This window comes from Microtus ochrogaster, chromosome 4, assembly GCF_000317375.1.
Source record: "Microtus ochrogaster isolate Prairie Vole_2 chromosome 4, MicOch1.0, whole genome shotgun sequence".
Classification (NCBI taxonomy): domain Eukaryota; kingdom Metazoa; phylum Chordata; class Mammalia; order Rodentia; family Cricetidae; genus Microtus; species Microtus ochrogaster.
In genome coordinates this window covers 92628986-92639866 of record NC_022011.1, presented here as the reverse complement: position 1 = coordinate 92639866, position 10881 = coordinate 92628986, and the positions used below count along the sequence as shown (strand labels likewise).

General features: G+C 50.8%; 1 protein-coding gene across 1 annotated transcript; it reads right to left on the bottom strand.

Annotated features, from left to right (window-relative positions):
- Nucleotides 1-214: 214 nt before the first annotated feature.
- On the bottom strand, nucleotides 215-3677 carry Aplnr (apelin receptor). The gene has a single exon (XM_005346688.3). The coding sequence runs from the start codon at nucleotides 3468-3470 to the stop codon at nucleotides 2340-2342; it is 1131 nt and encodes a 376-aa protein (XP_005346745.1). The 5' UTR covers nucleotides 3471-3677; the 3' UTR covers nucleotides 215-2339.
- Nucleotides 3678-10881: the final 7204 nt, after the last annotated feature.

Sequence of the window (10881 nt, the reverse complement as noted above, 5' to 3'; positions counted from 1 at the left end):
TCTGTGACTTTTAGAGCATGAGGCTTAGCTCTGCCCTTACCTTTCCCAGCCCCCCTCTTTTTACTTTCCTGGCACCTGTTTCTCCACCTCCTTTCAGCCCCATTTTTTTCTCCCTCTTTGGCTCCCACTGATCCGCCCTCCCCACCATGTGCCCCCTCTCACGGCTACTGAGCATTTACAAATGAGGAGCCTTTGGACACACCAGTGACAGAACACAGTTTTATTTGATGAACCACAGTGGCTAACAAGATCAGAACAAAGCACATTCTGAAGAAGGGTGGAGGTAGGGGAAAGAGGCAGCCTCCGCTGCTATCTGTCCCATGCCATGGTTGAGTTTCCTGCCTGGCCTGTGCCTGTCCTGGCTGCTCTGAGGGTGGCCCTGGCCAGAGAAAGTGGCTGTGTGAAAGTTTCTGGCCTGAGGCGTGCAGATACTCCGCTGAGAGGAGCTGTTTTCTCCCCCACCCCAACCCCCAGCCTCCTGCTCCAGGAGTAGGATCTGTGCCAGAGATGGTCCACCTGCATCAAGCCAGGCTCTTCCTGTTTCCATGGCACATGTCTTCTCCTTCGTTTCCAGAGCCCTCCAAGAACAAAACCCGGAATACACACACCCATTTCCAACGCACAAAGGCCCCTCTATGAATCTTGTCCTTGAGACGTGGGGGTCTGCTGCTCCACTCAATCTTCACCTACCTTACCCTCCCCCATTCCACAGGATAAGCCAAGAGGCTCGGTCCTGTTAGGAAGGAGAACAAAAGCTCACCCTGTATCTTTCATCCTGTGGCAAGAAAGTGTGACCACATACCCTGAAGAAAGTGAGAGCAGCAAGGAATAACTCGAAAGCTGTGCTCTAGTCTCTAAGTCTCTCCTTCCCACTGTGGAACTGGGGAGGAAGTGGGGCCAAGCTCTGGGCTTCTCCAGCCTTAGCACCAGATGCGACTGAGGAAATAGCTCCCTCCCGAAGAAAGCCTAGCACAAACACAGACTTCTTTCCTAAATACGGACCAGCCGTCAGAGTTCCCCAAATCCAGTGGGGGTAGACTTATACCTAGTGTACATTTCCTCCCTATGTCCATTCTTCCCCAAGTGGACTGCAAGACCTGCAGATATGCAGGGGAAAGTGAGTGAGGGTTCATCTAAGTTTATATGATGTGTATGTGTGTGTGTGCACGCACACTCATTTATATATGCCCACATAGACAAAAAGCAAACAGCCTTACTCAACCAAATGATTCTTGGGGCCAAGTAGCACCAACACCTATGAAAAACGTCCAGGAGATGGTGGCATGAGGAAGGAGCCAGGAGAAAGATCTCCTCTACTGTTCACAGTTCTGTAGGAGATGGATGGGGGAGGATGGGGGAGGGGAGCCAAGCAGCAAACAGACTAAATACAGATTCCCCTCCAACTCTCCTCTCTCTGTGTTTCCCCTTCCCAGCTCCCGTTCACGGGGACGGGATGGTCCACAGCTTCCTAGGTGCTGTGGCCTTGTGATTCTCGCAGTCAGTTATAAACAAGCAGGAAAGGACGCTGGCTTGTTGGTAGGATACATTATCTACTAAGCAACACAGAGATTCTGCCAAAGAGAAATCTCTATTCAAAAGTCAGTCTAGCCCCGGTGTCTGGACCAACAGCGAACTCATCCAACTTTTGGAACAATCCGGAACTCCTGGCTCTGGGGACTGAAGCATTAATTCTTTGCCTACCCACAACCCGCCTGCCCTGCTGGCTCTCAAAACAAAACAAAAAACAAAAACAAACAAACAAAAAAAACATAAGAACTCAAAGGGTTATCCTTCATGCTTCAGCGTTTTTAACCCTTAGGAGTCCAGCAGGAGAAGAGGTGTGGGGGTATAGGCAGGTGAAGGACAGACTGAGGGAGGAGAAATCCACTAGAGAGAGCGGGTAATTAAACAGTGAAAGTTTCTGCAGCACAGAAAACAAAAAGGGAAAGAGGGGAAAGGGAGGCTACAGGGCTGAGGAAAGAGCAGAAGGAAACACGTTTAGTCAAAATTCATACTTCAAAGTTTTAGGGTCCATATAACTTTCCCCCATTTAATACAAACAAACAAAAAAACTGAGTCTTAGAGAGGACGGGAGACTTGTGCAAGCCTTGGGAATACTGATCAGCTGAGCAAGAGTCTGTTTGCAAGGCTCCATCTCTTCCTTCTAAACCACAAACATCTGAGGAAAAGTCGGCAAGACAAGAGCTTGGAGCCGGGAAGCAGGGAATGGAGCCAGGGGTCAGTCAGGGAGAAGGTGCAACCATGGTACTTGGTTCTCAGAGCGTGAGGGTAACGTTTGGGTCAGACCCAAGGCAGCAGACTTCTCTCTGGCCCCAGCCCTAGTCCACCAGGGTCTCTTGACTATAGGGAATGGATTTCTCATGCATCTGCTCTCCTCCCTTTCCCATGTTGGGGCCAGGGCCCTGGCTGTGCCCAGAAGAATAACTGGCTGACTTCTCCCCGCTGCTGCTGTGAGGGCTGCCTTTGCACCTGCTCTGGTCGCAGCAGAGCATAGACGTGCAGGCTTGGCGGAACCGAGGGTCAAAAAATGCGTAGAGAAAGGGGTTGAGGCAGCTGTTGACGTAGCTGATACAGGTGCAATAGGGAAAGACGTTCATGAGGAAGCTGTCAAAGTCACAGGGCCAGTGCAGCAAATTCCCCAGCATGTAGAGCGTCTTCACCAGGTGGTAAGGCATCCAGCACAGGGCAAAGGTCACCACCAACACCACGATGATGGTGAGCAGCCGGCGTCGCTTCCGCAGGCCCTCAATGCGCTCCTTCCGGAAATGGCCCGCAATGGTTTGGGCAATGAAGAAGTAACATGTCAGCATGATGGTAAAGGGTACCACGAAGCCGACAGCAGTGGAGGACACCCCCAGGCCCACCTCCCAGGCCCACTCTGAGCTTGAGGTAGCCACCATGGAGTAGTCCATGTAGCACTGGACCTTGGTGCCGTTTTCTGTATTAGCAGTGGAACGGAACACCATTACAGGTACAGCCAGAAGGGCAGCCAGCACCCACAGGACGGCTGTGGCCACAGCGCCGCTGACCCTCAGCCTAAGCCGAGCGTTCGCCACTGGTCTGACTATAGCCAGGTATCGGTCAAAGCTGAGGCCGGTGAGGCAGAAGACACTGGCGTACATATTGACGAAGATGAGGTAGCTGCTGAGCTTGCAAGAGAAGGTTCCAAAGGGCCAATCAAACTCCCGGTAGGTATAGGTGGCCCACAGCGGCAAAGTCACCACGAAGGTCAGATCGGCCACTGCCAGGCTGGCAATGAAGATGTCAGCTGAGCGTCTCTTTTCCCGGCTGCTCCGAAACACGGTCCAGAGCACCAGGCCGTTGCCCGTGGTGCCTAGAAGGAAGACCAGAAGGTAGATGGCAGGGATGAGGGCCCCAGAGGACTTCCAGTCTTCGTACTCACATTCCGACTGGTTGTCGGCCGCATAGTAGTAATTATCATCTTCCATATTGATGAATGCGGCGAAGGTAGGCGTGAGTCCCAGGGGCACCAGCTCCGGAGCTACAGCACCCACTCAGCTAGTGCCCTCAAGGTAAGAGAAGGTCTGAGGGTGCCCTTGCCGGCATGCACACCGAGCTCCTCTGAAAGCTCAGACCCAGCAGGATGTGCTCCTCTGCAGCCTCTCTCTACCTTCCCCGTCCCACCCCAGCTCAGCTAAGACACTTCCTTGCACCCTCCTGAGTCTCTGCCTCCTCCTAAACTCCGAACTCCCTCCTCCCACCCCCAGGCCAAGCCCTCCCTCTCTAGAGAGTCTTAAGATCTTTAAGTTACAGCCCACTTTTTTTTTTCTTCTTGTCACTGGATAAGTAGACTAAATTGACCCCTACTGTGCTGGGCTGACAATTATCTGAGCTTTGCAACCCTGTTGCTCCTCCTGGCCCCACCTCCTCTCTTGCTGCCACCAGCCTGCACCCCAGACTCTTTCCTCTCCTTTTCTCTGGCCCCCACCTCATGCCTGCTTCCAGGGTCTCTATCCCCAGCTCAGTCTTCACCCTCCTGTTCTCACCCTCTCCCAACCCTCCTAACTGGGACAAATTATGCAGATTGAAACACAGTTTGACCTGAATCCGGGGCAAGCATGGGGCAGAGAGGGTGTGATATTTCACAAGGCTGTCCCAGCATCTGGACAGTCCCTGCAGACCCTGCTGACTCCCACCCCACCCCCACCCCACTGGGACTCAGCACGCCTTTGCTCCAGCCCTCTTTTTCAGAACTTTGGTATTTTGCATGCAAAAATCATAGTGAAATTTCTCCACTATGGCTAGTGGACCGCAGTTTGCAGTTTGCAAATGGGAGGTGATAGAAAGTTGGTGACAGGGTCACAAGTGGAAAGAAACAGGGACAAAGTGACGGCTAGTCAAACCCTTAAAATCTATGGGGAAGCCCAGGCTTAAGGTGAGTGTCTTACCACAAGTCATGGGATAAACTGTGTTGTGGTTGGTTGTTTACTTCTTCTTCTTCTCTAAGCACATAGGGAACACAGTTCTGGCAAATCATCAGGAATCTCTGATTGTTGGCTGACTAAGCAAACGGACTCATGAGGAAAGGAGTAAGAAGAAGAGAAGAGTAAATATCAGAATTACTACGTGTTAAGATCGCGAACTCAGTGCTCAGGTTCTCACCAATATCCATGGGCCAGGAGGTTTCGTAAGACCACAGAGGGTCAGGAAGTTGAGTTAGAGGAGGACGCAGAAAAAGAAAACAGCCCCTGAGCAGATGTTGTAGTGCTCACCCCCCCCCCCATCTGGCTTTTTCTCCAGGATCTTCAGGAAGAGGAAGGATGCACAAGATAAGATGTTTTTCAAAAAGCATCCTTTTCACCTCAACCCCCAAGAGTGAGGGAAGCTACCTGAATGTGGCCAGGAAGATTACAGGCTTAGCTTAATAAGGAGAGTGTGAGGTCCTGGGTTCCCTTTCTCCCCATACTGGGGGTGGGGGTGAAGATAAGAAAGGAGAAGAGGGGAGGGAGAGAGAAGATATAGGAGAGAGGGAGGGGAAAGTTGAGCTAGAATGAAATGGGCCCAAACTTGGTAAGTCTTAGCCATCCATGGCAAAGGACTTACAGTTGCTTTCTGGAAGGAGGGTTTGTCAGTAAACGTCCCACAAGGATCTTCAAGTTGAGACCCCAAATTCAGACACCCGCGTGAACAAGCTAAGCATGTATTTGGACAAAGTCTGTGATAACAGGAGTTAGACTGTGACAAACTGGAGTTTATCCATCAGAGGAAACTGGCCAGGCAATGCGCATGCCTGCTGCAGTTTCAGCCACTTTAGAGGCTGAGGCAGGTGGATCACCTGTATCCAAAGTTCAGGGACAACCTGGGCAACACAATGAGACTTTGTCTCAAATAAAATAATAAGACAAGAGATCTCCTCAGTTCTTGTCTCTGGTCCCTGCAGGAATATGAACAGTGTCAACCAAACCTCAAGATTTTTCAAGACCAAATCTTATTCTAAATGTTTATCAGAAATTTCCAGATTTATTATCAAAGGGAATTAATTCCATTTTTTAAAAAAGGTAGACTAGGTGCTGGGCATGGTGTTACATGCCTCTAATCCCAGCACTTGAGAAGCAGAAACTGAAGATGCATTAGTTCAAGTCCATTAACATCCATCTCAAACATAAAAAGAGCTATAAAGCAGATCCTAGCATCTCCAGTTGGTAGGTTTGGAGGAGCTTCCTGAGATTGGAAGGTAGAAGAAACACTGAAGATCCACAGACAGGAAGCCAGAAAAAACAATGCAAAGAAAGAAACAAATAAAAACAACCATGGCCAAAGTCTTAGAATGCAATGGGGAAACAGGAAAGATGAACAGAGAGAAAGATAAGAAAAGTTCTAGGGGCCTACTCTGACCTTTAGTTACGAGCAGCCGTAATTACAGCCCTGTCTGGCTCTCGTGGGCACTATACATTGTTCACATTCTGAGTGCCGGGCATTCTTCTAGGTTTTATTGTCTCTTTCAGTCATCAAAACAGTGTGAGGAGTAGGCTGGGGAGACTGCCTGGAGGGCTGAGTTCGTAACCCCAGCAATCCCCAGCGTACCCATAAAAACAGGAAAGACAGCAGGCATCTGTGATTTAGTGCTAGGTGGAACAGAGACAGAGAGATTCTGGGACCTCGCTAGCCAACCAGTCTAGCCAAAGCAGTTGGGTCTAAGTTCAATAACAGACCGTAATCAAAAAACAAAGTGGGGAAACTATTGGGAAAACCAACCCAACATCAAACTCTGGCCTCCGTATGCACAGATGAGCACACAGGCACACACACATATGCACATGCGCATACACCACCCGCACACGTGCAAACACACACTCACACAAACCTTAGGAAATATATGCTCTTACCTTGTTCACTCAACCACTACAGCAAGGCCTTCAACCCTTTTAGAACTGGAATTGTTGCATGGTAAGCGTCCTGGAGACACGGAGGATGCTAGGGTGACGTATTGGCCATGGCCAGAGAGAACACCCGGTTGGCTGTGTTAACTGAAGAGATAACAGGACTCTGCCTCTCGAGCCTTGACTCCCACAGAATAGGAGTCATCTCACTCAGTTTTACCTGGCTCTGGGGATTCATCAACCTCAGAGTACGCAAGCCCACTCACTTCCTCTAAACAGGTGGCAGAAGGGCTGTGCAGTGGCATAGAAATAGTTAACCTTCAGCCACTTCAGATCCATTCCCTGTAGGGAAGGACCGAAGGGTGGTGCAGGGTCTTCTCGGGTCAGATCAGGGTAGAAAGTAGACTCCTGATGTAGCCGTTCTAGGATAAAGACCGAATCTGACAGCGCTCTCAGCCACACACATATTTTCTTTTTGGTTCCAGAAAGATCCAGAAGCAGTCCTGGGCAACTGAGGACACAGAGGGAGGGAAGCAGAGAGGCATGTGATACCCTTGAAATCAACTCCTTGTCTATCTCTCCCAGCTGTCCCCACTTGGATCCCAAGCCAGATGCAAACCCAGAGTTCTCCATGGAAAGAAATGGATGCATTTCTTTAATTCTCTGACTTAGCTGAAAACGAAGGGAATTGGGAGCCAGAAAGGACGGGGCAGAGACTAATGATCTGTGCCTGGAGTGGCGGGGTGCTGATAAAACACACAGCCTACATCCTACAGCCTACAGCCTACAGCCTACAGCCTACAGCCTACAGCCTACAGCCTACAGCCTACAGCCTACAGCCTACAGCCTACAGCCTACAGCCAGCTGGAGCCAGGTGGCCTAAGTGATCCCAACACTGATGGTCAGGCTCACTCCTCACCCAGCTTGGAGCTGATCCATGCCTGTCTCCCCCTACACTAGGCATTATAGAAGATGCAAGACTAGTACTCAGAACTGAGGGTGAAGGCTAGTCTTGTGTGCTCCAGGACTCAGAGGCTCCCCATAAATTGCACATACCCCAGGCCTGGGATGGTTAGCTGTCTATCATCCGACTTCTCTGCTTAGCCGCTAATTAGTGTCTGCTGCATGAAAGCACTAGGGATGTGTTAGAGGGTTGATAAGAAGTGGAGTCTTTACCCCAGGGTCATTCTACCAGAACAGCAAGGGCAACTTTTTGCAAAGCTGCTCCCAAATAATCTACTGGCAACCAGAAACTAAGACAGGGTTGTTGGCCAGAAGCCCCAGAACTTACTATCCCGGGAGAGAAAGGAGCAGGTATCCTAGAAGATTCCTCTCTCCTGGGTGATTTTTGCCAGGCACTGTGACAAGCCAGAGAGAAATACCTCCTGGCACAAAAGCAACTTGGACCTGTTCCACGCTCTTTGAGAAGAGCAAACTCTGCTGGGAGAGTGAGAATTCTAGAGTCAGGGGGTTCAGAAGTCCTCCCCAACCTTGCCCACAGACTGGCCCCTGACATAGGAGAGAGACAGCCTTGCACTGTGATGAAGAATGTCACGTGAATGGTAAGGCGCGAGTTTTATACATGATGAGGCCACGTAGACGTGAAGTCTGGGGTGCGAGAAAACAGAATGCAGATATGAACGGCACTCAGTGTATACATTCACATGTCCACAGGCTTCCTTGCATGTGCAGTAGGCACATACATCACCATATGTAGGGGAATGTGATTTCGTGTATATGGTGGGGTAGAAATGTGCACCGGGCACACGCTTCTGGGTACAGAAGTTGCTTGTGTGTATGCAGCAGGTTTGTGTGTGCACTGGACTCACACACAAGCTTGTCATCGGATCAGGAATCTAGATAAACATCCTGGCTACAAGACAGGAAAGGGTGCTTAATTGGCTCTCTCTAGCACTTTGAGCTGAGGAGGAAACCTGAAGCCATCTGCTGGGACCCCACCCAGACCTGGCTAGGGTTCTGTGCTGGGACATCAAAGTGGAAGCCTAGCCCTTCTCTGCCCCTTGCTGACTTCTCACCCCCTCCCTCCCAGCTCTCTGCTCCAGCCTCTGACTTCACAGGTCTGCTTTGAACTGCACAGCTTGGGAACTCACCCAGGGCAACAAGGCCCTTTCTCTCTCTCTCTCTCTCTCTCTCTCTCTCTCTCTCCTCCCCAAGAGGCAGCCACAGCTGTGTCCCTAACAGCTGGCTTGTTGTCAGAAGGGAGCAGGGGGTCAGACCTAGCTTAAACTTGACTACCCACCTCAGTTCAGTATTGCACCGTTATTGCCTTCAGCAGCACTACAATCCCACCCTGACCTGCCTTATCTGGCCAAAGCCAAATGGTCAACTGCAGCAATTAAAGCCAATCTCCCCACCTCCCCACCCCACCCCCACCAACAACAGCCCCTGCCTCCACTCACTCCACCATTTGGTACTATTTCCAACTTATTCCAGACTCTGCAGGCTCCCTGGGCTCCAGGACAGTGAAGGCAGAAACAGTGGGCTAGACTGAGACCCAGGAACGAAAGTTCCAATGCCCTCCTGCCTCAGTCACTCAGCAAGTGTTTGCTGAGCAGCTAGCCTGTGGCGGGCTGTGTATGTGGCTCTGAGCACACGGAAATAATTCAGACCGTGCTTCTGATTGCCTGCACTTGCTAGAGGTGAGGGAGTGAGGGTGATGAGGGAGTAAAGGCCGTGCAGTGGGGTCCTGATGAGCACCACAGAAACAGTTAAGCCGGGCAAGGCTGCGGAGGATGAATGACAGCTGGCAGCTTAAGAAAGCACAGCCTGTGGAGACCTCTTGGGGGTCTCTGACATCCTAGCTTGAATGATCAATCAGCTTGCTTTGTGGCCTGAACCAGTTCCTCCATCTACCCATGAAGACGCAGGACCAGTCAGACCTATTTCACTAGGATTCTGGTGACTGTGGCAGCATCTCCAACAGCGTTGGTCAAGTGGGTTTCTTGACAACAATGTCAAATCGGGACCGTGAACCCATCTTGCAGTCCCTGAAGGGCGATCATGTCACCAAGCCCTGTCTGATGGATCTGGAAGTCTTTCCTGATCTCTCTGCCCACCTGTTTGTGCTCTTACTCACCAATACCCACCTTTGCCCCACACACAGGACCCCATATATGACAACTCTAATAAACCCAGTGGGTCATAGTGCCATCATGTGTATAAACCTCAGAAGGGATCAGGGCCTTCCACAGGGTGGCCATGTGTAAGGAATGAGCTCCTGGAACCTGTAACAAGGAAGACTCCTGAATTTGCTGAAGTTCAGCTCATAGGCCATAGAAGACAGTAAAGGCAGAGAGGGCAGTATCATGAACCCAGCATCAGCATTGCATAAAACCTTTCAGAAATGGCACAGCCCCTGTTCCCTTCACAAGATAAACCTCTAAATGCCAAGCACCAGCAGCTCAAGCCTGGGTTTTAGCGAGTCCACGTGGTGGCTCTCGTTCATCTCACGCTGCTCAGTGGGCCTTTGTTGAATAAAAATTGAGACTACAGAATCATTATTATTTAATAAACTGTGTGGGTTGTGCAAACAGAATCTTTCCCCCAAGAGCGCTCACTGGGAGAGAACAGGAAAGCAAAGTGGCCTTTGATGGTGAAAGGTTGTGGTAACTAAGCTATTCCACACATTGGGTTCTACCGGGCAGGAAGGCGAGGTCCCGGGAGGGAAAGGGCTTTGCCCAGTTGTCCCTGGGCCGCCTAGTCTGCCCATCCCAACCCAAGAAGCCCTGGAGAGGAAGCCTTTCTCCCCACAGCCCCCTGGCCTTTGTCTGGCTGTGGTGAGGGATTTGGGCAAGAGGCAGAGGACAGGAAACAACAGAAGCAGGAAGGAGGTCAGGAAGAGGCGGATGAGACCCCAGCCAGCTCACACTCAGCTCTACCACCCTTCAGGACAGCAAAGCAACGTTTCCAAAAATATTTACATGAGTCTAAATTAATGAGGCACTATATCAGCTCTGACAATGGGAGGATGTGGGGCTGAGTCCTCCAGGGGGAGAAGATCAACGCAATGAGCACCAGGGGCTGCTTGAGGGGACTGAGGATGGGGAAGGCTAGCCTTGCACAGCTAAAGGAGGAAATGCCAGCCCACCGGCACTACGGACAACAGTGCATGTCCCTTCTCTCTGAGGAAAGGTGAGCCTGCTGCATTTTCAGAGCTGCACAAAGTGTCTTCAGCCTGCCCTTCCCACCTCCATCCCACCTCCATCCAGTGTGACAATCTCCTCTACTGAACCCTGAAGGCCACCCTGGAACCTCTTGTGTTCCCCAGTTGACCCTGACAGTCCGTTCTCATTCCAGTCTGGGCAGCCCTACCCCTCCCACAGTATCCTGCCACTAAAGCAGAGTTCAAGCAGGGGCTGGGGCTGGGGCTGGGGCTGCTACTTGAAGCCTTGAAAGCTCAATCCTTACAAGACTCATTTTCCTCATCTGTAAGACAGAAATCATTTTAGAGACTGCTCTACTTCCTGGAACTAGAGCTAGAAGTCAGTGAAGAGCAAGA